Consider the following 27,466-nt stretch of genomic DNA (forward strand, 5'->3'; position numbering starts at 1 on the left):
TGTTTACCTCCACTTTGGTTTTGATTCATTGTCAAACAGAGGACGATTCATTTTGTACTATTTCTTATGAGAAGTGCACATACAGATATGAACAAATAAATGCTGCATGCAGCCAAATCAACCGACTGGAAGATGGTTTTATTTGACCTCACACTAAGTTTATCACCAGCAGTTTGAATGTGTCGCATCTATTTATTTCAACTCGCGAAATTATACAATTGTACATTTAAGAAAAGCAGAAGTAGAGCCTCCTGCACAATCAACAAGATTGTATATTTTCAGAACATTAAGTCAACAACAAACACTTGTATTTTCCAGCAGCGGTAAAACCAGTTGACCAAACGGGTTGCTTGTGTTGCTAGGTGACAGGTTGGGCTCAGCTGGGGTTGCTAAGCAACAGTGCAGTGCCCGTGGTAATCAGATTTGCTAGTCATGGGGCGTGCTGTGGTGGCACAGGGGGTTAGCACGCCCCACGTTTGGAGGCCTTAGTCCTCGACGCAGACGTCGCGGGTTCGATTCCCGGTCCCGACGACCTTTGCCCCATGTCTTCCCTCCTTCCTGTCTGCCTACTGTCTAAAAAAAATACGAGCCACTAGCACCGCAAAAACTCTTCGGAGAAAAAGATGGAAAAAAATAAATAAATTGCTAGTCACAGAAAAAAAATACAGTAAAAAGGCAGGAAGCTGAGACCCAAATGGAAGAAAAAAAAAGCATTTTGTATAATTATGAAGTGAATATTTTAACTTTAATAAGCTCTCTTGTCTCTCCTGTTGTCTAAACTAATAATCCACTCTGACAGGATAATCTGCAAAGAGTGAATTGTTGAATCTGATTTCATCGCCGCTGCTTGTTAACATTATTCTGTTTCCACCTCTCTCTCGTCCAGCGGCCGTTGTTCTGAACCACTTCATGAAGCAGGTCCATGAAGGCGTATTCATTCCCTGACAGCAGAGTTTCGTCATCTGGAGAAGCGCCACCAGAGGGCGCCTTCGCCCCAGCAGCGGCTCTGTTTTCTGCCCTCTGTTTGACGATCGCAGGCCGCTTCTGGTCCTGCCTCACATCTGCCTCTCTCTTCTTCTGTGCCGGATGTTCCTCGGACTTCAGCTCTTCGCCGGTGCTGACCCAGATGTCTGTCTGTGTTGCAGAATCTGGATCCAAGTTCGTTTCTTCCCCCTCCGATGCGCAGACAGGAGTCTCCAGTGGTTTGAAGCTGTCTGAAAGACTCAGATTTATGTTTGTGTCCTCGTCTTCACACCGGTTAGAGCTGCTGGGATGCTCCATCATCATCTTCACATCTTCTGAGAGCTTTGTAGTTACAATCTGAGTCCAAACAGTGAACTCATCAGCTCCCTCTTCCTCCTCTTTGGCCTTGCGTCTTGCCTGCCACTGAGCTGCAGTCGGAGGCCAGGTGGAGATCCTGATGAATTTTCCTCTCTGTCGACTCCAACCTGGACCTTCTCCAGACTCTTCATCAGGATTTGGTTTGTTCTGCTTTGTGCCGATACTCAAGTACGGTACAACGTCCATGTTGACATGATCACACTCCCGGTTTTCGTAGGGATTTCCATCATCACCTTCCTGCATCACACACTCCTCCATCGAGTCCATGGTAGTGAACGTTTCTGGATGAACTTCTCCCATTTCAGCTCCCAGGTTCTCTTTTTCAGAGTTTTCAGAAGTGACTTTGTCTTTCTCAGACACACAGAAAGGAGATGAGAGGATGATTGCGTTTGCAGACTTTGCTCTGATGCCAGTGAAGGATTTTCTCCGAGCCTCTTCCAGACATCCAGACAGATCCCGACTCGACACGCCGTCTCCTTCCCGCTTTTCTTCTTCTGTTGGACATCCAGGCCTCACAGCTTTGTTTCTGCGATTCCTCCTATGCATCAGTGCCATGAAACAGGCAAAAAGCAGCAGTACGCATAGGACCACTGCACAAGAACAAAGCCATAATCTAATATCAAGATGAGATTTTTCCAACCAAATTAACTAAAAATGCTCAAATAAAAAGAGGATTCATACCAATAACAGCAATCAGAGTGCAGATCTTTGTGTTTGAGGTTGTGGATGAACCTGAGCATGAAGGAAATACAAATTAATACATTTGTTTTTAAATATGAGAGACTGATTCAGAAGAATCACACACACCTACAGCTCGTGAAGGTGTAGTTACAGGTCTGACGACTGATGATAATGTCGTCACATAATGTCCTGTCAGCAACAAAGCATAAAAAATAAATAAAAACTCTACAAAATGAAACGTACAGCATCTTTTCTTGGTGTAAGATTAATCTCAATTCAATTTTTGTCATGGAAGCGAGATGAAAGCAGTTACATGGTCCACTGGCGCCGCCTGCTGGTAAGAAACAGGATTTCATGCCAACTCTAGCACGTAATTTCTGTTTCACGAAGCATCAGACCCGACGAGAAGCGCAGTGAAGTACAGAAGTATTTGGCTGAATTTGTTATTAAATCACAATAATATATTTCAACTGCAATGGAGCGGCGACCTGACAATGACTGTTGGATCTCACAGAGTTTTATCCTGAAAATAAAGTCTGAATAAACGACTGAATAAACGACTGGGCTATTTTCAAGTCCGAAGTTACTTTAGACGCCTACCAGGAAACTTTAGACTACTTCATAATTTCTTAATTAAACCAAGCTTTGGCTCTGGCTAACAATACAAAAATCTGGCTTGATCTAAAACTCAGAACCCAAGAAATATTGTCAAAAGAAAGTCAAGAGAGACCGGAAATAAAGATAAAGATAAAGATACGGCCGCTATGAAAGCAATCTGGGCTTCCTCAAGGCCTTAGCAGAACCACAAGCTGATCATCTCAATGCCAAAAGGCTGAATTTGGTGTTGGAAAAAAATAAATAAAAATAATATCCGAATGAAGAATGATCTGAAACATGTAATTTCTAACTATGACCGCTTGGTGGTGCTATTGGTCTCAAAGCCTATTTAACTTTATCCTTGATGCAGGAAAACTTTACTAGTGTGTTTGTCGTCCTTATTTTTTTCTGTATAAAATTAAGGCATGCATGTAAACATAAAAAAATTTCTACAAAATCATATAGCAATTATATAAATACTAGTCAAGAAGTATAATATTATCTGGGTATTTAAGAAAGAGCTTTTTACCTGGTGTCTAAATTATTTTTAGCTGAGTTTATATCTAATACAAATTCACAATTCAAATACCATAATATGCATTTTTGATAATTTATTTAATCCAGTCTCCTTTTATACATCTTACTTGCCACATATTCTTTATTTACCTTTAAACTGACCAAATGTTTGCCCTTAGTTTTAAACTGATATAAAAAGACTCTAAAAGTATCAGCCTGCACATACCAAGTAGGAAAAAATATGTCTAATGTTAAATAATTAGCCCAGATGTACCAGGGGATGAAGATGACGCTGTGGCACCAGGTGGTTTTGTTCTCTCAGTAGTCTCTGAAGAGGAAAGTGTTGCTGAGAGATGAAGATGAAGAAACATTACTTTTAAGAGATTAAAACAGAGAGGAGAAATAATCCGCACGTACCCATGTGAGCAGAAGTTGTTCGAGTTTGGATAGTAGATTTGGTACTGAAAGATGTGTCTGTCTTTCCAGATGTTTGCTGTGAGCGAGTTGTTTGAGTTTTACCTGACGATCAAAAAGATATTTATTCATAGAAAGCGATTTTTTTAAAAAGGATCTAAGAATTAGTCTTGGATCAAAACCAAAAAAGTTAAACAAAATGAGAGATATACTGGTTGGAGTTGCTGAACTCCTCAATGGTGGTGTAGCAGTCGAACACACAGACACGTTGAAAACTGGTCGACCTTCCAGATGTGGAGGAGTCTTACATTTCACACTCATCGGATTCACCAGCACAGATGTATTCAGTTCTGAGGACAAGGAAGGAGTTTTAACCTTTAAGTGTTCTGGAAACACTTGGAGCTCTTAGTGTCACAAGTTGCAAACCTTTCAGAGAGTCAACAAAGACCTGGGCATCACAAGAGCAGTTCCAGGGATTCCCGTAAAGTCTGACGGACGTTAGAGACTTTAGAGACATGAAGATCTGCGGGGAAAGCCTCGTCAACTGGTTGTCTGACAAATCCAGATCAGTCAACTTCCTCTGGGACCTGAAGGCATCTGGATGGATGGTGTGGATCTTGTTCCCTCTCAGACTGAGCTTCTTGAGGTTTGAGAGCCCTGTCAGATTCGACTCGTTCAAATATTTAATCAGGTTGGAAGAGAAATCTAGCTCAGTGATAGTAGCAGGGTTTGTGAACCAGTTCTGGTTAACGCTGGACAAACTGTTACCATCTAAAATGAGAATTTTCAGATGTGAAAAAGAGCTGAGGGCATTCTCAGCGATTCCTGTGATACCCGAGTTTTGGCTTTCGAACTTGGTGATGGAGGAGAGGTTCACGCTTTGCAGAACCGTGGAGTTGATTTCTCCAACATTCTTTAAACCCACAAGCATGGTTGTACAGTTAGGGATGAAATCTGAGAGAAAAAGTGAAGCACAATGATACGTTTGTCTCCTTTGTTTTATAAATATGAAATACCAGTTTATATATTTGTCTACATTATGGCAAAAATGAGTACACCTTTCTAGGGTTTAAAATGCATCATTAAACTGATCAGGTTTTGTTTGGAAGGAATGCCAAAAGAAAGACTTGAATATGAAAGCAAGCCAAAGTTTTAAATGTTGGATTGAGAACATTTAAATCCAACACTGTTGCATTTTGTGAACCAGTAAGTTAAATAAAACCAAAACAGGTCATCTTAGGGAAATTATCTTCCTAATACAGCTGAAGATTTGATTTAAGATGTATAGTTTAAATGCAAACTGTTGGATCAGAATCAAATTCCTACTACAGTCGTAAACATCAGTGTTTAAATGCAATAACAAGTTTCATAAAAGGTCATACCAGTTTCTCTAAAAACGACATTTTAATTATTTTTCAGTAAAGCTGTTGCTGTTTAATCTGTCAACTTTATTCATTTCAAAGTTTAAAAGCTGGAGTTCTCACTTGTTAGAGCGTCAAGGCAGAACAAAACTGACTCCCCTTTTACACAGGGACGGCCGAGACGAACACTTCCCAACAACACGGCGAGCGCGACTACGCCTGTGGAAACGTAAAGCATCAATCACACGAAAACTCCGCATTTTAAATGGAAAAGCTCCTGGAGCAACAAATCTGACAACTCACCTTTCATTTTGAGCAGATGGATCGAACGCTGATCTCCGTTTGACTCTGGAAAGAAGCGTCCGCGGAGTTGGATGATCATCACCTGAACAACCAGGACTGGTTACCAAAGAGGACATTGTCTCGCCATGGTTACGAGAGCTGGCGTTAAAAGTCGCAGTTCCAGTTGGTTGGTAGAGTGAGCAGCAGTTTGCACCGGGGGGTCCCAGAGATGTGGTTAATTTAGAAACTTCAATGTAAACACAGGAGAACCAGTTTTCTGACAAACATTCCCGTGAAAAAGATGCAGTGGCATGACAAAGTAAAGCAAAAAGAGTGAAGCCAGTGCAGTGCCAGTAAAAGAAAAACAGAAAGAGTGATGGACAAATCAAACAAAACAGAAATGGAAAAAAAAGTGACTTTTATTTACTTGGAAATTTATTGTTTCAGTGCTTCAATTTTAAAATAAATAGATGACATGGGATCAAAGATAAAATCAAACATGGATGAAAAGTACAATAGTGTAACAAAAAATGGTGATCAAATGCCAATACAATCTTTTAGTTAACATAAAAATATACTTTCATACATTTAAAGACCACTTTCCACCACTTAAGCACCCCTCCACACACACAGACACACACACGCACATCGAAATGCAGCAAATGATTCATCAAGTATTGAGTAACTTTTGGAGAGACAGCAGTAGCAACGTTTCAGTGATGCCTTTAGCTGCAGCCATCAGTATCAAATCTTTAGCGTTTGATTTTTCTTTATACAAACAGCAGTGTTACGGATTAGTTTGTCAAACTCTGAAACCGAACAGAAAGTAAAGTGCTTGTGCGACACTTCTGGTTGTTCGAGGCCAACAAATGGTTTATTTAACAAAAAGAAAGAAAAAAAAAAAAGGAAGAAGAAGAAGCACTTTGAAGTTTTGCAAAGACAGTGAAGAAGAGAGACGATGTGGCAGTGCTTGTCAACACCTTGGAGGAATGTTCTTTAATGTTGGTACACAACTGAGCCACAAGCCCTCCCTCAACCCCTCCCCCCAGCGTGAGGATATCAAATACTGTCAGTGGAGCAAAGCGAGAAGCACCCTTCACGACGAGAGTGTCCTCTGCTCGTGTGAATAAAGACGGGATGTAAATACTCAGAGGGGAGGAAGAGGCGGAGGGGTTACATTGCATGAAAAGAAGCTGTCGACAAGTATTTTGAGTGCACCTTTGTACAGGACAATTCAAGAGTGCTCGGTGGAGAGAAACAAAAACAAAAACACAACTAAGCTCTAAACATCAGAGAATTTCCGTTATGATGAAAACACATAACATCTGAGTAAACTTGAACCACATCGCTTCAATAAAAACGATTTTAAAAAAGCTAAAACGAAACAAAAACTGTTGTACCAAGGCCTGTAGTTTCCCCGTTTTTCTAAAACTCCTGAAGGGAAAAAAAAAGGGATGCTTCAACAAATAAAAATGTAGTTAAATGATCAGTTTTTTCCCTTTTTTGCAACACACCTACCTGGTGCTACACGATCAGCGTCTAGTTTAAAAAGCGGCTGTATAAATGGATGATAGTACCACGATGTGTGAGAGAAGGCAAAAGGATGTCTGGAGTTTCCTCCATCCTGACAAAAAGAAGAAAAAAAAGTTCAGAGCAGCAGGATTCTGGAGATCGGTGGGGAGGCAGAAGTCGGCGATCCCAGCCTGATTTGACAGTCAACATGGGAACAGATTGACGGAGCGGTCCGATGATCCTAAACGGTTAAAACAAACGTCTCTCCACCTTCATGCCTACATTTATCCGAAGGAGAAGAAGGGGATTTAGTGCTGCGGCCGAGCTTTCAACCACGACAGTGCTGAACTAATAAATACTCCATGTAAAAATGGACGTTCTCTACATATTAGAGAAACAATGCCACATGCTTGCTTCAAAATAACTAAAATAAACCTGAAGCAATCACACCGATATCACAGGGAGGAGGAGATGATTCACCAGTCCCTCCACCTAGACGTCAATCCTCCCAAGCAGGTTTCCAGGCCAAGCTGGGCGGCGAGATAAGACGGTGCAGATCGGAAAGCGGTCCGCTACTTCCCCGTTTTCTTTGGCACAGCGCTTCTCTTGGCCTGCCACAGGTGGTTGTGGATGGTCAGGGCGTCCACGCTCACCGACACAGTCTTGGCAGGGATGACGGTGAACTGTTTGCGGTCCGAGCTGTACTTGTACAGCTTGTCGATCATCTTCTTGCTGATGCTCTTGGGTCCGGTGCCCGTCAGCTTGTGGATCTCTTCCGTGTCGGGGAAGTAGGAGTAGAGTGCCCGGAACTGGCAGCCGCCATCACGAAACAGGATCATCAGGTGGTTGGATTCACACTTCTCCAGCTCCTGGAGAGGAAGAAAAACGTAGAGAAGAAATTCAAATCTGTGCGCAACAATTCAAAACACTGAAAGGAAGAAAAACCAAAACAAATAACACTCTTCCTAGGAGAAGCTTGGCAGACAAGTGAAGTTAAGAAGTTTAAGGATGGGTTGGCACATCTTTGAACATTTAGAAAAATGCAAACACTGACAGGCAGAGCAAGTGGACCTTTAATGAGTAAACTTTGTATAAACAGTTAAACTAAGAAAATTCACTAATCTCATAAGTTGGTGTAGTTCAGGTAGAAAACTGACCTCCAGGATCTGATTCTTCTGGGGTTCGTTGACTTTCCCCGCCAGGCAGCAATGAGAGATTGCATTGTGAATGATGGGCTTATTTGACTTGGCACTGGGCTCCTTGAAGAGTTTAGGGCCTAACAAAGCAAAAAAGGTTTATTAAATTATAACATAGCAAAACAAGACAAATGGTAATGTGTCAGAAAATTAAACATGAAGTTTTGAATTCTGAAAATGACCAACAAAAGCAAAGAAACTGAACAATTAGCTTCATTTTCAGTCAAAGAAACAAATGGCAACCTATTATTAAACCAGTGTCGACTAAAAACCAGCAGAACTATTGATCTGTGTTCTCACTAGACCTGAAACTATTAATCGGATTAATTGGGATAAATCAATTATTGAAATAATCGTCAACTAACTGAGTAATTGGTTAATCAGAATATACAGGCTCAAAAAAAGCCATTTGCTGAAGAAGAAAGCCCTTAGTTACTGCTCCAAGCAGTAATTGCAAAGTAACGCATTTCAATGAATTTTTTTGTTTTTTGAACAATAACAACATTTGTTGTTAATCTGTTGCTAAGAGATGAGCGCGTTTTCTGGTAACCAAGTGCCACGAAGTAAATATCAGATTTTTACTTTTGCGAAATTTAATCAACTGTAAATTTCTTGTGTTTAAGCAGATAAGCTGTACCTCAAAACATTATACTCGTTATGTTTAATAAACAATAATATTACTTGTTAATAATTTGATGTTAAGAGATGAGCGTTTTTTTTTTTCTGGTAACGAACTGTTATAAATCAGATTTTTACATTTGCGTTGAATGTCTGTTTTATAATGTATTCAAAAAGAATGACCAAAAAAAAAAAAAAAAAAAACTTTCACTTTTCTGAAAATTTCACCAACTGGTAGGTAGTAAGTATTGTAAGATAAATAGTATTTCAAAAGACCAGAAGAAATCTTATGTTTTTTGAACAATAACAATATTTGTTGTTAATCTGTTGCTAAGAGATGAGCGCATTTTCTGGTAACCTAGTGCCACGAAATAAACATCTGATTTTTACTTTTGCAAAATTTACCAACTGTAAATTTCTTCTATCCAAGCAGATAAGTAGTATTTCTAAAGAGCTTTTGTTTTATAAACAATAATATTACTTGTTATTAATTTGGTGTTAAGAGATGAGCATTTTTTTTCTGGTAACAAACTGCTACAAAGTATAAATCAGATTTTTACATTTGCATTGAATGTCTGTTTTATAATATGTCCACCACCAATGACAAAAAACAAACATTTTCACCTTTCTGAAAAATTCACCTACTGCACAGTTCTTCTTCAGTAGTATAAGTAGTATTTCAAAAGAGCACAGGAAATCTTTTGCTTATTGAACAATAACAATATTTGTTGTTAATCTGTTCCTAAAAGATGAGCGCATTTTCTGGTAACCAAGTGCCACGAACTTAACCTCTGATTTTTACCATTGCAAAACTTACCAACTGTAAATTTCTTCTATCCAAGCAGATAAGTAGTATTTCAAATGAGCTTTTGTTTTATAAACAAAAGCTCATAATAAGTAACAGAATATTACTTGTTATTAATTTGGAATTAAGAGATGAGCAATTTTTTTCTGGTAACGAACTGCCACAAAGTATAAATCAGATTTTTACATTTGCGTTCAGTGTCTGTTTTATAATATGTTCACCAAAATTACAGAAAAAAAAAAAACTTTTCACCTTTCTGAAAAATTCACCAACTGCACAGTTCTTCAGTAGTACAGGTAGTATTTCAAAAGAGCAGAAGAGATGTTTTGTTTTTTGAACAATAACAATATTTGTTGTTAATCTGTTGCTAAGAGATGAGCGCGTTTTCTGGTAACCAAGTGCCACGAAATAAAAAGTAAAAATCAGAAGGGAGTGCATTAACATTAGCAAAACATTAGCAGTAGCCTTTTCCCTAAAATAAGCTTTTTAGCCATTTTATTTATTTATTAGCCATGTTTAGCACACTGAATGGAGGAAGTCAGTGTAAGACAACATGCTAATTATACCCCACATGCCACTGGCAGCATTTAGGCTAACGTTAGCCTACACTAATTACCTTAGCTTTTAGCTAAGCTAAGCTTAATATACTGAAATAAAGTCCATGTTGCTCAGCATACTTGTGACTGTCCACAAGCTATCGAGTATATTGTAGCTTATTTTAGCATTATTGCAATTTTTTTTTTATGTCTTTATTTGTTCTTTATTTTGTGTTTGACTGCAATTCACGAAGAAGATTGGAAACCTCTTAAATGCAGAGACGTCAAACTGAATGCAGCCACCATAGACGATGAAGGCAGGACGTATTTCTTTGCAGGTAACATCAAAAATATAGTTACATCGAACCCCAAGATGGTCTGGGAGAAGGCGGTGGAGAATCCAGGTCTTCCTCAGCTTGGACCAGCTCTGTTAGATCGGTTTTATTTTCCCTGGTCCACCCATGTTTGTGCCGGTGTGTTGAACAGTTTTCACTTCTTCTTTACTTTATAATTAAATGGGTCTCTATGTTTTCTGATGGACCCTGTTGCCTGACCTGTTTTGTTGGGAAATTTCCGCCCGTTGATCTGGTGGAAACGGTTAGAGCTGAATTTTGTTCCCCAGAAAATAACAAGTCCCACAGTCTTCTTATCGCTGTTGTAACTGTGTATCAGACGGTAAAACCCATCGGAAAAAAGTAAACAATTGTTATTTTCTCTAGTTCTTCTCCGAACATGTTGCCTGCGTCTCTCGCCTGATGTCTGCTCCTCTCTGAAGTCTCTCCCGTCTGACTTCTTCTGCTGTGTCATTAATGCTAATTTTTAGCATCAGAACGCTGGGTTCCAAGCAACAGGCACACTTTGGCAGGCCCCGTTTAAATTTCTTCAGAAATTTTCTAGTTTGCATTCAATATTGTATAAAACAACCTAAGGGATTGGATGAAAAACCAGCATTTTAAAATCAATAACAGATAGTTGCAGCCTTTTTTCTCACCAGTGTATTCAGCCATGGAAGTGATGGAAGACGCAGTGGAGCCATTGTCCCAGTCTCTCTCTGCGGCTCGGCTGTTGTTCCGACTGCCTGGAAACGACTCCACAGAGTCACAGCTGGACACAGCAACAAAAACAGAGAGCGAGAGAAATTATAGGATGTCGTAATTCATTACACAACAGATTCACAATTAACAAGATTATAATTACAAATGCAGTCGGGGTGTAATTTACCGCTGGGAGCCGGCCCCTCCGGAGTTGACGCTGTCGGCCTCGTTTGTCGCCGCAGAGGCCAGAGACAGATTGGAGCCTGACTGGGCGTTGATCAGGTTGTCTGCTGCAAAGAAGAGAAATTCAATGTTTAATGCAACCCAATTTGGGGTTTGGAAGGAAAAAAAAAAAAAATATATATATATATATATATATATATATATATATATATATATATATATATATATATATATATATATCTTTAGATGTAACAAAAGTAAAGCAAAGAACTGGAAAAGATGTGAATGTGTGTGAAAGCTTTTATAAAAAAATATGTTTTTTGACATGTCGTAATCTTATGAGACAAATATTCTATGAAAAGGTCAATTTCCTTCACCTCCTTCCTGAACTACTATTGTCGTATAAAAAAATGCAATGCTCCCTGTCAAAATCAACCAATCAGAGCCAAGAGGAGAGCCTTAGCGCTGTCAATCAACATCATGTACTTGCTGCTAAATGAGCTAATGGAGGAGAAACAACTCACCTTTACAGGAAAACCGATTATACACCATGTTTGGTGTAATAAGACTAGTACATGCTAACTAGCCTTAGCATTCACTGCAGGCTTTGCTAGCTGCAGCATAGCTAAATGGGGTAATGAAAAGGGAATGAGCAGCGCTACAGGAGATTATGATTTACAGCGCTGAGACCCACCTCCTGGCTCTGATTGGTTGATTTTAGTTATCACTGGGAGAAGGCAGAGGAGCAAAATTTTTTCACAGATTATCTGTCTCATAACACACATTTTCAACATAGTGACAGTTTCACCAAACATATCTAATAAAAGTTACACAGTGCAGGTTAAATTGAAGGGAAGTTCTGATTTAATAGTCTCACGTGTGGAAGAGCACTTGGAGAAATGATCAGTGGCAGATTCCTCTCTGATAACTGCCTTGTGTTTGTGTTTCTGCTTGGGCTTGGGCGTTTTGGGCTTCACCAGGCCTTGCTCCTCAAACATCTCCTGCTGCTTCCGCCGCAGATACTCCTGCTTTATCAGCTCCCGCCGCGTCTTCTCCTCCTCTTTACGCAAGCGGTCCTCCTCTGCCTTTCGCCTTGTTCAAACCAAATACAAATTTTAGCATTTTGTGGGACGGTAAGATCCCTTGGCCATTACTGATTGGTCTACCTGGCTTCGTCTCGTTTCAGTTCAGATTCAGCTTCTAGTTGCTGTTTGCGAATACGAGCCTCCTCGGCTTTCTTCTGTTGTTTCAGCAGGAATGCTGCCCTCTTCTTCGCAAGTTCATCTTCAGCTTTCTGCTCATCCTAGGATATGGTAAAATGTTAAACATCATTTAACTACAAAACATTTAGACCAAATTTTACTGTAGAGATAAAATTAATACTTTATGACTATTTGGAGTGGTAATGCACCATTTCTCTTTTCCAGTACTCAACTCTAATTTTCCAATCCACCCTTAACAGAAAATACAATCCTTTACAAAGTGGTTTAAGATTAATGTAGGGTGTGTCCATATTCAAAGGCTGCATTAGGAGACCGATTACGTCACAGCCATGTGACCAAAGCTCCTCCAAATTCATCCTTCGTTTCTGAATTTGAAGGATGGGCCTGGTATATCCTTCGCAGCTCATACTTTCCCAAGATTCATTGCAGGTCAAATAGGAGACTGTTGTTCTTTTAACAAAGCAAGAGAGAAGTACAGTTCTAAATGTACTAACTTTTCGTCGCTCTAGAGTATAAATCGCATTAGTCCAAAAATACGACATGAAGGGGAAAAAAAACATGGACCACCAGCCAAACGATGAAAAAAACTGAATTACAGTCCAGAAAAACAGAGCAGGTGTATTCAAATCTGCCATTAGGCATCTGAACTTTGAAAAATGTTTGTACAAAATTTTTGTAATAAGCTCCACTAATAATATAATTAAAGTGGATGAGTAGACAAGTAAAATATCACTTAGACTTGGGACTGGGCAATAAATCCATAACAATATACAGTATAGACCAACAGTTTGGACAGGTGTATAACCATTTCATTCCAGTGTTTTGTACCTGTGGCACATCTAAAAACTGCAGGACAGCGGCCCTTGAGGCCTGGAGTTTGAGACCCCTGATCTATGTTTTAGAATAGAATATTCACTGAACGCCAAGAGGAAAGGCTAAAGCCTTCAAGAATTGTCTTGATTCTATCAAGAATCGATAGACAATTCTTGATATCAACTGATATGAAACTTTATATCATGATAGATTTTTCAGCCATTTTGTCCAGCCTTACTTCAAGTGATAAATATATAATCAGAAAAAAAAAAAACAAACGTGACATGAGAGAAGGATTACCTTGAAGAAGAAGCCCATGACTGACTTCTGCTCTCCATCGCCCTCCTCTGTCGCTCCGTCCTCGGCACCCTCCTCTTCCGCTGGGGCCTTCAGTTCGGACAGATCCACCTCGATCAGGTGGGTTTTGCTTCGCTGCGCCTCTTCTGACAGGACTCCCTCCTTCTCTGAGGAACTGACGTCGCCCTCTACCTGCGTGCTGGACCCAGACTCGCCAAACGGTTCCGATGCAGGCACGCACGCTAGGTCGACGCGGGTTGGCAGGCGCATGTTGGCCTCGTCGTGAAGGCGGAAGGTGGCGCTTCTGATATGCCCAGATCCTGGTCGGTCCATCATCTCCGCAGCAGTGGGGTTTCGATCGCCTCTGGGGGACCTGCCCCCAGATAACTGCCGTGGGTTTGCTAACATTTCTGACCCGCCCTGGGACGGGGTGAGAGCCCTGGAGGCCGGTCGGCTCTGCTCCTTCGCTAGCTTCAGCTCGGACGGCTTGGACCTGGAGCTCCGGCCTGAGCTCAGCTTGGGCGGCTTCCTGGTGGGAGCGCTGCCCGTCCCAGAAAGGTGCTCCATGAAGTGAAAGCCTCCCGCCTTCGAGTCACCGTTTTTGTCTCCTGTGTGCGGAGGAGGTGGCGCTGCGCCGGGTGGGGATTGCACATTCTGTTTCATCAGCATCTCCTGCTGCAGTGACAGCTGCATCATCTGCTGCTGGATGCTGCCGATGGCTTCGTTCAGCAGCTCGATGGAGCGGCTGCACTCGTTCAGATCCAGTTCCTCGTCGAGATAAAAGCTCCCACCGTTCCCCTTCTTGTCCGCTTCTAAAGCACCCGTCCCCTCTACCTCTTTCTCACCCCGTAGCGTGTCGACACACATATCGTCTTTGCTTAAGGGTCCTTTCTCCCCATTGAGATCATCTTTAGAGATGTCGGCTTTGAGTGAGCTGGGCAGCGTGTCACTCCGTCCACCTCCTTTCTTAACAATGTGCAGAAATGCTGCTTTCCCCAACTTCTGTCTCTGCCTCGCCGCCAGCACCTCCATCTTCTTCTTCTGGTGCTCGATAGCACGCCGCTTCTCCTCCAGCTGCATCCGGAGCTGAACAATTTCAGAGGCCAGCACGTTGGTGCCGCCGTCACCTGGACGATTGCACCCCCCCAAGGGGGACGAGGGGCTCTGATCTCTCTTCAGTCTCCAAGACGACGACAGGGGTCCGCTGCTCTCCGACCCGTCCGGGGTCGTCCTCTGGGAGCTGGAGGCGCTGGAGCGCAGGTCATGGTTGCTGCCGAAGCGCTGCTGCTGCGCTTTTCGCTCGGCAAAGGAGGTCATGCGCACGCTGCCGCTGGCCATGCTGCTAGCTTGGGAGTGTGTGCTGAGGCAGGGGCTGGAGCGGCCGCTGCCGCCATTAAAGTCTTTGTCTTCGTGCTCTTTGACATTCATGTCCTCCTGGAGCTTGGCTGACTCCTCTTCGTCTGCTTCACTGTAACCTTTCCTTGAGTCTTTAGTGGTCAGAGCTTCGTCCAGATCTTCCTCTTCCTCATCCAGGTCCTCCAGCTCCGCCTCCGGACATTGCACGCACTTTGGCTCGTCAGAGTCCGAGTGTAGGTAGAAACCTTCGGCTGACTCTCTGGACGAATAGTTAACGCTGCTGGTTATGACCGGTCTGAAATCCGTCTGCTGTCGCTTGTCCACCAAGCGTTCCTCTTCGCCTGGAGCGGGAAACGTCTGGTTGAGATCAGAGGGAGCTTTTCTGCGGACGGCTGCTGAAGACCCATCTCCACGGCGTAAGGAACCCCTACCTGCCGAGCGGGGCCCCTCCCCGCTCTCCTCCTCTTTGTTCAGACATACAGATTTTTCTTTAGCCGTTTTCAGAACGGCAGGCATCAGTGGTTCAAGGTAAAAGCCGTCAGCGGCAGACGTGGAGTCGGAGGAAGGTTTGGGTATGACTGTGGCAGACGCCACAGGCCCATCGGATTGTTTTGGGATGACAGTAGCGTCGGCGAGAGTTTCTTCCCCGTCCTCCATGTTGACGTGACTCAGTAGGTTGTGGCCGTTGACTCTTCGCATGGCAGCGAGGGACGACTGGTGGACGACGGTTTGATGTTTAGGAGTGACGTTGGTGACGTTCGACGCCAGGCTGTCCTTGCTAATGGAGCGAGCCAGACTCACGCTGTCGCCAGAGGCAATGTCAGCGTCGCTGTCAGTGGCCGAATGCAGCATGAAGGGGCTCAGTGTGGACAGGGGTCTAAAAAAAAAAAAAGAAAAAGGAAATGTGTTTTTATGATTTAATTTCCCTTTGGATCAATTAAGTATTTTTGAATTTGAATGATGTACAGTTTATAATTTTTCCACTTTTGTGGTCAGATCAGGACAGAAAGGAAGTTGGCAGGAGGTGAAATTTGCACCATTTTTTAATTGTGTTTGACATTCAATCATTTCAAGGCCCCTGGGTTGAACTTTGGATACCAATAATTCAGGAGTTTGGTACGAATGACAGGCTTCCACACAACAGATCATGGTTGCAAATTTTACTTAGGGGTATCATAGCAACAAGTTTCCTTCCACTTTAAAGCCAAGCACTAATTTGTGGTGATCAAATAAAATCCCATTAAAAAAGACGTTTGTGGTTGTAGTGACAAAATGTGTTCAAGTTCAAAGGCTGGGAGTAATTACAGCCAATGTAAATACAACTTCGATTGAATAAAAGTGTGTCGTGTTTTATTTTTTTCCATGTACCTTTGCCTTTTGTCGAGCCACGCTGCAGCAGAGCCTCTGAGTTGTTGTCCGTCCATCTGACTGAGAGAGTTTGAACGGTTTCTCAAGCCTATGGAGGGAAAAAATGAAAATGAAGTAGGACAAGAAAATGAACCAGAACCTTTATTCCCAAGAGATATGAAGACTTATATTTACCTCCGCCGTCATCCCCTTGCTGCTTTTGTTGCCTCTGTCTAAGAGGAAGCAGTGGATGAGAGGGACTGAAGGCAGGACCGCCCTTACTAAGAGCAAGCAAAACAAACGCAGTGAGAAGTCTCTAAGAAACCCTTAGTGTAAAATACAGACAAAAAAACAATAAAAACAGTACATTTCAATATAATCCAATGCTTCTAGGGCTGAAACGATAATATTATTATTATAATTATTAGCAATTTAGGAACTGATTAATTGTTAACTGGAGTATACATACATAAAAAAGGTAATTTGATGAAAAGCATCATATTCAGAGTCGTAATTAAACCAAAACTGTACAAATAATATATACATTTTGCCAGAACTTCTCAAATGACTTAGTTTAGCTTCACATAGTACAAATTCTGTAACAAAAATTTGCTCTACACTGTACTGATGTAAAATCAAGCAGAAAGGGCCGAGCTTTTCACATGTTAGAAATGTTTTAGTTGCAGATGCATCCTTTGCTAAAAAGGATCAAGCATACTGTGAAGGAATGCAATTTTATTGCATTTTATTCAATAAAATGTTTATTTTGTTGTTCAAAAAATTAACTGTATGTGTTTTATATACAGAATAATATAAGAATAAAATGAAAAATCTGCAGAATGTGTTGTTTAAAAAAAATCTGATTAATCGTCAGAATAATCGTTAGTTGCAGCCCTAAATGCCTCACATTATATTTCAAGACAACACAGAAAACACACAGTTAGAATGAGTTTAGACAACCATGACAAAGAATCCCATGAGAAGGAACACCAGACACCACTACATATATACCCATGTTTGAATTTACTGCAGCTGCTAAAAAAGGAGGTGAAGGGAATGTAGAGAAGACTTACAGAGGGTCAGAGCCTTCGGGGTGCAGGAAGTACCTGTTACAGACTTCGGGGTTGCTCTGGTTATCTGCCACGCCAGGACTAGTCAGAAAGCTGCGCTTGGTGGCGTTGGAGATGGGCACTGATGGGCGGGCACTCTTGGGATGAGCTATGGCTCGAGCTAAATGAAAAATAAAGGAAGAAATTACAGCAGTCTGCAACCTGCAGGGCCGCAAGTGGTTCTTTGGATCTTCCAGAATGGCTCTTAATAACTTTGGAAAAAAGTAAAGAACCAAGTAACAATGCGCTACGGGTTTTGTTTGTTGTGATGCTTACCATCTTTAAACTCTTGAAGGTCCCTGGGTTGGACGAACTCTGGCTTGACCGTCTCAAACCACCAGAACAGCTCAGCAATGAACACCATAACATTGTGCTGCAGACGGAATTAGAAGCACATCACAAATGCTTGAATGGAGAGAAGTGGTGACATTTAAAAGCAGCAGTACAAGTTGAGTACTTTGATTTCCATGAAAGAAACTAAAATATGTCAGATGTGGTTACCTTGAGAACAAGCGGTGAATAGAGCATGTCCTCCATTGTCAGATAGCAGCTTTTATTCAGATATTCACTGGCAAATTCTCTCAGCAGCTGGATGTTGTACAGGCTATCAGCGATGGAAGGGACTTCCTTCAGGCAAATATCTGATCAGACAGGCAGAGAACGGGTCACATCGGGATGCAGCTCAGTGACCGGATGACTATAAATGTCACGCTGAGAGGAGAGGAACTGTGAGTCGTGTGCGAAAAACAAAAATAGTTTAACACACATTCATGCTACATTCACAGGGTTTGCACATTCTCCCACTGGAAAAATAAATCACTTTTCAAGCATTTTCAAGGTAAGTTTTTACATTTTTCCGGCACCACACCTTGAAGATAAAACCAAAATAAAAAAAGTTTTAATTCATGTCATAACAATATGACATTTTTGTTATTAATTAACTAAAATCTAACAAAATTTGTTTTGAAAATCTTACACACCTGATTGGTCTGAGAACAAAAATTTTACTAAATAAATCTCAATAATTAACATATAAAATATGCATATATGTGTTTAATTCTAACAGATTAATAACTCATTAATCCATTAGGAATAATATTCATCACATTGAATACATTGATTTGTGTTAAGGTAAATGACTTTTCTGCTCAAATCAAATGCCAAAGCATAATATAAATAATCACTTTACTTTCTGTAAGTAGTCTTTTCTCCTAAGTTAATTACATCTACAGCCTGTCGCAAAAAGCAATAAGTCAATTAAAACAAGCTCAATCATTTCCATTTGCATGATTTATCATTTCTCTTGTTCCTTTCTCTTTATGCCAAAAATTGGATGGGAATAGTTTTGACATTGGTCTCAACTAGCCCAATTTTGTTTAGAGACCTAATAATTCGTTTTGTTTGTTGTTTTATTTATTTTGAATATTTAAAATGTTCTCCAGTTCCAGTGTTAAATGTTCATTAGAATTTAAAGTTTATTGATCTTTGAGAATGTTACTTCTTTATTATGCCATTACTTTTGAAAATGGTTTCAAAACAACAATGCAATTGTGTATCGCAATAACTTCTTGGACAATTTATTGTCCAACAAAATTTAGCAAGAAAGGCATAACTACAACTTTATTACAAAACAGTTCTGATACAATTTCAAAAACTTTCATGGCATTTATACAGAGGTTAAACACTTTCCAAACCTTGAAAACACCTCGTTGAAATTCAAGGATTTCAAGCTCCCATAAGTGTTTAATCAGAGGAAGTTTATTGTCGTTTTCAGAAACAAATTCCGTGAAGGCAACTTATAATTAGTAAGATGTTGCTCGAGATTTTGAGAGTGTAAAAGTGTGTGAACAAACTACATCTCACCCTCCAGCTTCATGATATGAGGGCAGTAGTAGTGGACCACGGTGAGCAGCGCAGCTCCATCACAAACATCCCTCATGAGGTCTTCCAGCAGCGGGAAGAAGGGCAGCTGGCGACCTGATGCGTGCTCTCGACGATACCGGACCTAACCAGCAGGGGGAGACCATCGGGGTTTCATGAGGATAAGAATGTCATCATGAAACATCCCTAAAGCAACAACACAGTTCCCCAGCTATAAATCAATTTTCCAATTAATACTGAAATGCGTTCTTCAAAGCACATTAACCTTGGAAGGTTCTCCTTCAGTTAATGCTCAAACTAATGAAGGCAGCAGGTCAAGGTTCCCCCCAGGACTTTGAAAGAGTGGGGGATTTACTTTATTACCCTTCAGCTGATCAGTTTATTGGTGTATTTCGAAAACATTACACTGCTGATTAGGCCTGTCGCAATAAGCAGTAGTCAATTAATTGCATGATGAATTAAAACGAGCTCAATTATTTCCATTTGCATGAATTATTGGGGGGGGTTTTCTACCAAAAGCTGGATGACAAAAGTGTTCAGTCTGGTACTTTGGTCTCAATTAGTCTGAAGGTATTTTTTCTTTTTTTTACAGAGATTTCAAAATAATTTTTTTTGTTTGTTTTGTTTACTTATTTTGGATATTTAAAATGTCTTCCAGTTCCAGCGTTAAATGTTAATTTGAATTGAAAGTCTATTGATCTTTGAGAATGTGTTCTTGCATTGCATTACTTGAAAATGACACAGAAACAACAATATCGTTTATAATATTCTGGGACAATTTGTCGTCCAGCAAAATTTGTTATCGTGACAGGCCTGCTGCTGACTGAAAACATCAAATTGTACAATAAATCAGTTCCAGTGGGGAGAACCCTGAAGACGGTTTACTGAGGAGATGGAGGTGAAGGTGTTGGAGTTGTAGCATGAACAGCAGAGTAGAGGAATCAACCTCTCTCTGGTGTTTAGAAGCAGATGGCCAGAGATGAAACCCAGTTAAACTGTGCTGCATGAACCAGCTGACTGGAATGAAAACTGGGCTAATCAGTGGCCCACTTGGAGGAAGCAAGCATATTCAGCACTGAAAGTCAATCAAATTGTTGTGAGTCGGTTCAGTTCTCAATTTGTGGGATTAAAAAAAATTTAAAAGCCAAGCTTAGATCATAAAACTTAATAGATTCAGGGTTTGTACACTTTTTCCACAGTAAAATTAAAGCTTTTTCAAGGACTTTCTAGTATTAGCAAATAGAAATAATGTTTGCAATTCCAACTGACTCTAAGCAAAAAAAGTTTGGTCAAATTCAACCTCTGACAGTGAGAAAAGATTTTTTTTTGTCTTTTTTTTATTATTATTATCTTTAAATATCTAGTTTCAACTATTAATCACGCTTTACAAATTTAGGATTTTAATCAAACGTTACATTGCCCTTTCTTACAAAACTGTGCAGAAAGAATATCAAGGACTTTGAAGGACTTTATGCAGAAATCAAGAACTTTCCAAACCTTGAAAACACCTAATTGAAATTCAAGCAGCACCCATAAAAACCCTGTAGATTACACTGAAATTAAAAATGTAAATACCTCAGCAAAATTAATCAATAGTGATATTTTCAATAAATATTGTGGTGGCACTCTGAATTACACCTCATTTCTCATCTGCCGTTACAAAGAACCTCATCATGTCAGGAAAAACCATCTGAGTCAGGTTTAATCAATCAGGCTGAATATCTTTTGATTGTTGTAAACAAATACTGTTGTTTGACAATAGCACTGCAGACATGGTTACCGCGACAACATATTTACACACTAAACACAGCAACTTGTAAACAAACTGGATAATGAATACATTCCTGATTTCAAAGGCAGAGTTTTTCCACAGCACTGATAAGTCAAAGCTATGACACATTTATTCATGTTAACAACAGTCACACCACAGTTGCCAACTTAATGACCGTCACTTTATTTAGTAACTTTTAAAACAAACAAACAAAAAGTTAAAATTGGTATTGGCTAAAATCTGAATAATGTTTTTTAAAGAAAAATGAAATAAGTGCACTATATCAAACCCTTAAATGCAAATAATATATACATTTAAAGACAATACTATGAGAACACAAATACCACAAAGACTAAAGAAAAAAAGGTTTATTCTAAACACATCTCACATTCGGTACAACATAACCAAACAAGAAAAATCTCTACCTAAACACACACACACACGATTAAAGCATTAACCAACGTCTAAGTCTGGGTCTTTTTGAGGCTTCATGAAACTAAAGGAAGTACTTAAGGTCATAAGAGAGGCTAACAAACTAAAGGCTCTGAATGCAGTGCTGTAAAAATGCTTTGCAACATGATTCACACTGAGCAGATTTTGAAAGATTAGACAAAGCCAAACCAATAAAATACAAAATGCAGTTTAATGATGATTTAACTTATTAATGGAGGGGAAGATAATCCAAACCAACTAAAACACACATATGAAACTGTAGCGCAAAAATAGAATAAAAGTGAAAGTGGTGAAGGATCTGAGGAGGCCTTCCTCTACCAAAACTATTGGTAGTTTTGGTAGATCATGAACTTGTCCAGGAAATGACAAAATAACCCAAAAGCACTGAAGACCTTGTTTGCTTAAATTAAAGTCAGTGTTTGTGATGTAATAAGGCAAAACCTGAATCCACTAGAAGACCAAAAATAACAAAAAGGTCCGTTTCACATTTGAGAAAATCCCAACCAGATGGTGCCCATAAGACTTTGGGGAAAAAGTGAAAGTGAAACTCTTTGTAAGGTCTGAATCCCGTTACATCTGGTGTAAAACTAACTTCATGTCTGAAAAAGAACAATCAATTAAAGCTGGCTTGGGTAGATTCTTCCCTTTCCCCCCATTTTAAAACCGCATTTTGTATTTCTTCTGTCCTAAAACGATTAATTGGATTAATTGTGATTAATGGATTATTTAGATAATCACCAACTAATTTAATAATCGGCAGATTACTAAATGGAAAATAGACTCCAAAAAGACCAATTTCTGGAAGAACGATGTATTCACAGCAGTAATTAAGACAAAACTGTACAAAAAAATATAAATTTCCATTTAAGATAAAAAAATCCTTTGTAAATATGTTCTACCAAGAACTCTTTAAGTGGCACATAGTTTTAGCTTCTCCCAGTTCAAATTCTGCAAAAAACTAAATCTCCCATTACGCACCTTTTGCTATCTAATTATTAATAGGTAATGCAAAAGTTAATCAATGAATCTATAAACAATCAAAGACACAAAATGAATGTTATATTATTGCATTTTAGGCATAAAAATGTTTACTTTCCCATTTTAAAATGGAAATGAACTATTTGTTCATTTGCATCTTTTCTACAGAATATGCTAAATTGATTTATCCGATTAATCGATTAATCGTTCAAATGATTGATACAATAATCAATATTTTTGTCTCGTCTTAAAATCGGTTTTAAGATCAGAGAAACTTAGACAAGGAAAACGTACATAACAGAATAAATCTGAGGGAGAAAACATTTTTTACAGCACTACAGATAATTCTTCTCCCGACTAGAACAGCGCACTGTACCACTTCGTAGAGATCCGGCTGCTCCAGCATGCTGTGGACCAGCTCGGGCATGGCATCAGGCTGACATACACAAAGCAGAGCCACCGTCAGAGGAAGCCGTGGGCACATTTTACTTAGTGTGAGAAAGCAGGAGAGAACGAGAGAGAGAAAGAGAGACTGGTGGGAGAATGACAAAGCAGATCAGTGAGAGGTGGTAGCCAAGGATGGGTCTGCAAAGCAAAGGAGACGTGTGGGCATGGGTTTTGCTCTTTACTCTCACTGTACAAGCAAATAACCACATCCACATGGCCTGACAATGCGTAGCAAAGGAAGCATGTTTAGAGCGCTTTAAAGGCTGGAATGCCATACACCTGTTTGGCATGTTAGCCACAATGGAAAAGAAGTCTCCTTTCTCCCCCATTGGTGAGGCACTGGTGACAAACAGCACCACTGAATGAGCTTGCATGGTGGAGTGTGTGCGCACATCAACACAAAACTATGCGTGCAAAAGGGGGAGATTAAAAGGGTGTATGGGCGGGGGCTGGCATCCAACTTACAGGGACTAGCTTCCAATACCATTTGGAGGGAGACTATCCAGTTTGCAGGGATAAGAGGAGGAGGAGGGAGATATGAGGAACAGGAGCAGAGGGAATAAAAAGTCAGAGGTTACAAGCAAAAGGATCAGATCTGCTTCCAGAGTAGAGAAAAAGGAGCTGCAAAAACAGCAATACAAAGAGACATTCCCAAAGCCAACAAAGGAAGTTCCTGTTTTCTTGAATCAACCCTCAATTTTTCCCAGCTTGATCCGGAAATGAGAAGAATTTCATCTTAAAGTTAATAAAATTCTGTACAGTCACACTGAATGGTATTACCTTTTGGTGGCTGGGCGACTCCAGAGGGTGATGCTTCACTTTGTGTTCCCTTTCTGTCATCTCCCTCATTTTCATGTTCACCTGCAACAGAAACCAAAACATGTTAATGTTTATACCCATAAAGAGAGCATATCATCAAATTTTAATTTCCCACTGGGCATTAAGTGACTTTAAATCTGTATTTATATTCAAACAGCTTTATGATTGCTACAAAGCAATTTAAAAATACTTTATTGATCCCAAAGGGAAATTAATTGTCATAAATTCAAAAATTTTCAGTTATTGTAAATATCAATACAAATCTATGCTGTAAAGACATCTAGGATGAAAACATTTCCTTTAGAGCATGCCTGCTCAAGTGCTTTCAAAGTTTTGTTTTTAGTGAAAATAAAAGTAGAAATAAAAAATAATAGTCTGACACATTCAGACATGCAATGGAAATTTCGTTGAATTCTGTTCAATGACAATAAATGCTATCTATCTATTCTTCCCATCAGACTATCAAACATGAAGCAATACAAAGTTCGTTCACTTTTCCCACAGTAAAATTCAAGCACTTTTCAAACATTTTCAAGGCAAGTTTTCAAACTTTTCTAGCACCACGTTTTGGAGATAAAAACAATAGCAAACAGTTTCAAGTCACTATTTTATTTAGCATTTATTACTGTTAATATTTGTGATAGTATTCCATATTATACAGCAGAGACATGGTAAAATAAAATATAACAAAATTTTATGCCTTGAAACGTCTCTCTAACACACCCAAAACAGTTTTCAGGCATTCAGCAAATAGAAATAAATGTTAATAATTCTGAGCTAAAAAAATCAGACAGTGATGAAAAAAGTGTGCATGTCTTTTTTTTAACCATCTTTAAATATCTGGTTTCAACTGTAAACATTTTCCAAATTTAGGCTTTTAAACAAGCCGTTACATTAGATTTACTACAAAACTGTGCGGTTATAAATCACTTATGAGAAAAAAAATCAAGCACACCATTACTAAAATTCAAGCATTTTCCAATATTTCAAGTACCTGTACTAACCCTAGTAGTTTCCTCTGTCCATGCAGGAGTTTGTTTAAAGAAAAATAAAACCAGTCATTCTTTTGCTGGACTAAGTATTCTTCTAGAAAAGTCTTTCCAGGAAAGTTGTGCTCCACTGTTGAACATGACAAGACTTCAGGTTTTGTTTTTATAATCCTCAAATATTGTCAGGTTACCAAGATACAAACTACAGGCAGCAACACAGATTAGTCAAGGAAAAAAGGAATTTAAAAACATCCGCATTTGTGTTCTCAAGTATAAAAAACGTAAAATATTGGGAGTTTAGTTTGGATAAACTTAAAAATAAGAGGAAAATAAATAAAACTCAGATGATCCTAAAAGACAACTAGATTGTTCAAACTTTTAATTACAGCTAACTAATCAAAGTTTGCGGATTTTAATCTCTGATTGTTGCATCTTTTTTAAACTTTAGGTCAGTATGTAAAACAAACTAAATGCTAAAAAAATAAACTGCAGAAGTTTATTCATGCAACAGAAGCTGAATGTTTCAGAGAGCTGACAGCTAGTAAAATAGGTCCTGTTGTGTTTCTAATATCTTAAAAGTTTGTCAGAACCTTGTTAATCCAGAAGACCATGGCGTCCTCAAGGTCAAAGGGCAGCTCCTTAGAGGCACTGAAGGTAGAAAAGCGCTTGACAGAAGCCACCACTTTCTCGATGCTGATCATCTCAACTGTGTAGGCCATCATGAGAGCATCGATCATTGAAATGTGTGCACTCTGTTAGAGAGAAACAAAATAATTCAATTATATTAAGATTTTTTTCCTCCAGGTCTCCAAAGACATTAACTTAGCCTAACACTGCAAGAAGAGATCAGAACAAAGGATCTGGCTGGTTTTACGTACAAGGAAACAATTCATCAGACAAGACAGGTACTTGCTAATCAAGAAAAGTGATGATGTAAAAAATAGATCATGCAAACATATATATAAAAAAGCTTTTTCATACTTGAATATAAAATGTATTAGTATTAACACTTCAATTTAAGTTTGCTTTTAAATTTTTAAAAGCTAATGTGATACGTTTCAATTCTCATTTGTTTTTCTGGTTTTTAAATGGAACATTGACCAACACATTTCATGAGTATTGATGATTTTAACGATGACACTTGACAAAATGTATCATCTTATTGGTTTTCACAGCTGTTGGCAATATAAGTGTTTATGCTTTCAAGATGTAAACCACTTTGAACTGCCATGTAGCTAAAATGTTCTATGCAAATAAGCTTCATTGATTTTTTTTGTACTTCTAACACTTTTTGTTTTCTCCATTCTTCATATTTGAGACCAAAAGTGATGTTTGAATCTTATTGCACTTAATAAAAGGAACTGACCACTAGCATTTTCTACTTCATACATTTCTTTTAATAGCCAAAGTAGCTAATCTAGAACGGACCATTTTTTATTTGATTACTAGTCAGAATAATCAATAGATTAATCAATTACTAAAATTACTGTTACAACAGCCTTAATTAGAGTCACACAATGTCAGGAACACGTCATTCGCACACAATTCCTGACATTTTTCTGATTTTTCCTTCAACAGAAACCACTCTGAGATTTAGCATCTCAGCAACTAAAAATATGAATTAAGTGTAGGTATCCAGGGCAGTTAAAACTATTGCTTTATCACACAAAAATATTAAAGGTTTGCAGAATATACAAGCAGAAACCTCAAAATATGAATACCCACAAAAAACACTACTGCCATTTAGTGAATGTGATATTACGCACGCAAACTAGATCCTTTTTCTTGTAATGTTTTGGACATTAACTTGTGACAAAATATATTAATTCACGACAGTTCATCATGCTAATTGCACAGTACTCCAGAAGGCCATGTCACTCCAACCCATTACAGAACAAATCCATAAAAACACACAGCATTGTTTCTGTCAGCGCGTAATGAAACTCGCTCCCGGCGTAATCCAATTGCTGATGGAAGAGCACAGAAACTAAGCTTATTATGAGAAAATGAGAGTTATTCAGAGCTTTTCCTACAGCACAACCTACATGGAGACTAACAGAAAATGTTCTTTCAAACAGGCAAAGTTAGGGACAGATAAAAATTTAAATGTATTGCAGAAGTTCATCTGTTTTCTTTTATGCATCCAGAGTGAAGTTTCCATGATTTGTGGAGCGAAGACATCTGCTGGGTGTTGGTCTATTGTGTTTTGTTGAGTATAATGTGAGCGCAGCTGCCCAACAGGAAATTTTTAAGCACTTTATGCTTCCTTTTGCTGACAAACTTTATGGAGACGCTGATTTAATTTTCCAGCAAGACTTGGCACCCGCTCACATCGCCAAAGGCATCGACTTTAATGACCAGAGCATCACTGAGCTTCATTATCCAGAAAACGAGTCGGACCAAAAGCCTATGGGATATATATGGAGTATATATTATATCATATTATTAAAAGGAAGACAAGAGACATCAAAGCCAACAATTCAGACCAGGGCTGAAGCAATCTGATTAATCGTGATTAATCAATTATTGAAATAATCGTCAACCAATTCAGTCATTGATTCCTGGATTGTACAGACTCAAAAAGAAAAAAGGCAAATTGCAGAACAAACAACTTATTCAGAGTAGCAATTAAGCCAAAATTGTAGAAAAATAAATTAGCATTAAAAGATGTTTGTTTTCTTATTTTAAAAGTTAAATTATTTGGTTCTTTGCATCATTTAATGTATTTCTAATTTTGAATAAAAAGGCTTAAATAAAAAACAATCTACAGAATGTAAAAAATTTTAATCCGATAAATTGTCAAAATAACTGATGACTAAATTCAGACCATATGAGAACTGCTACTAAAGCAAAATAGGTTTCATAAACCCCTCAACTCCATGCTACACAGCGTTAATGCAGTAATTC

At 39.2% G+C, this 27,466-nt stretch overlaps 2 protein-coding genes across 5 annotated transcripts in view; both read right to left on the minus strand.

Annotated features, from left to right (window-relative positions):
* Nucleotides 1–689: 689 nt before the first annotated feature.
* On the minus strand, nt 690–5,271 carry LOC111610284. Of its 2 annotated transcripts, none has more exons than XM_023343348.1 (9): nt 5,214–5,271; nt 5,034–5,129; nt 3,976–4,503; nt 3,762–3,899; nt 3,553–3,654; nt 3,410–3,463; nt 2,149–2,211; nt 2,023–2,073; nt 690–1,931 (listed from the first exon to the last, which is right to left on the minus strand). In XM_023343348.1, the coding sequence occupies exons 1-9, from the start codon at nt 5,218–5,220 to the stop codon at nt 835–837; spliced, it is 2,136 nt and encodes a 711-aa protein (XP_023199116.1). In that variant the 5' UTR covers nt 5,221–5,271; the 3' UTR covers nt 690–834. The 2 variants fall into 2 exon arrangements, with proteins under 2 accessions (XP_023199116.1, XP_023199115.1); XM_023343347.1 differs by having other exon boundaries at nt 3,410–3,481.
* Nucleotides 5,272–5,593: 322 nt separating this feature from the next.
* The window catches only part of LOC102234686 (calmodulin-regulated spectrin-associated protein 1-B), a 35,005-nt gene continuing 13,132 nt past the window's right edge, over nt 5,594–27,466 (minus strand). The window contains exons 4-19 of one of the 3 annotated variants that reach the window (XM_023343648.1): nt 25,150–25,311; nt 23,532–23,612; nt 23,217–23,249; nt 19,085–19,226; nt 17,723–17,862; nt 17,498–17,594; nt 17,219–17,342; nt 16,308–16,393; nt 16,134–16,221; nt 13,413–15,642; nt 12,243–12,379; nt 11,954–12,168; nt 11,081–11,183; nt 10,851–10,963; nt 7,862–7,980; nt 5,594–7,573 (exon numbers count right to left, since the gene is read on the minus strand). In XM_023343648.1, the coding sequence (XP_023199416.1) occupies nt 7,277–7,573; nt 7,862–7,980; nt 10,851–10,963; nt 11,081–11,183; nt 11,954–12,168; nt 12,243–12,379; nt 13,413–15,642; nt 16,134–16,221; nt 16,308–16,393; nt 17,219–17,342; nt 17,498–17,594; nt 17,723–17,862; nt 19,085–19,226; nt 23,217–23,249; nt 23,532–23,612; nt 25,150–25,311 (4,167 nt within the window). In that variant the 3' untranslated portion in view covers nt 5,594–7,276. Of the gene's footprint in view, nt 7,574–7,861; nt 7,981–10,850; nt 10,964–11,080; nt 11,184–11,953; nt 12,169–12,242; nt 12,380–13,412; nt 15,643–16,133; nt 16,222–16,307; nt 16,394–17,185; nt 17,343–17,497; nt 17,595–17,722; nt 17,863–19,084; nt 19,227–23,216; nt 23,250–23,531; nt 23,613–25,149; nt 25,312–27,466 lie in introns of all 3 variants that reach the window. The other 2 variants (XM_023343647.1, XM_023343649.1) reach the window with 2 other exon arrangements.

The sequence above is a fragment of the Xiphophorus maculatus genome, chromosome 12 (genome assembly GCF_002775205.1).
Source record: "Xiphophorus maculatus strain JP 163 A chromosome 12, X_maculatus-5.0-male, whole genome shotgun sequence".
NCBI lineage: Eukaryota > Metazoa > Chordata > Actinopteri > Cyprinodontiformes > Poeciliidae > Xiphophorus > Xiphophorus maculatus.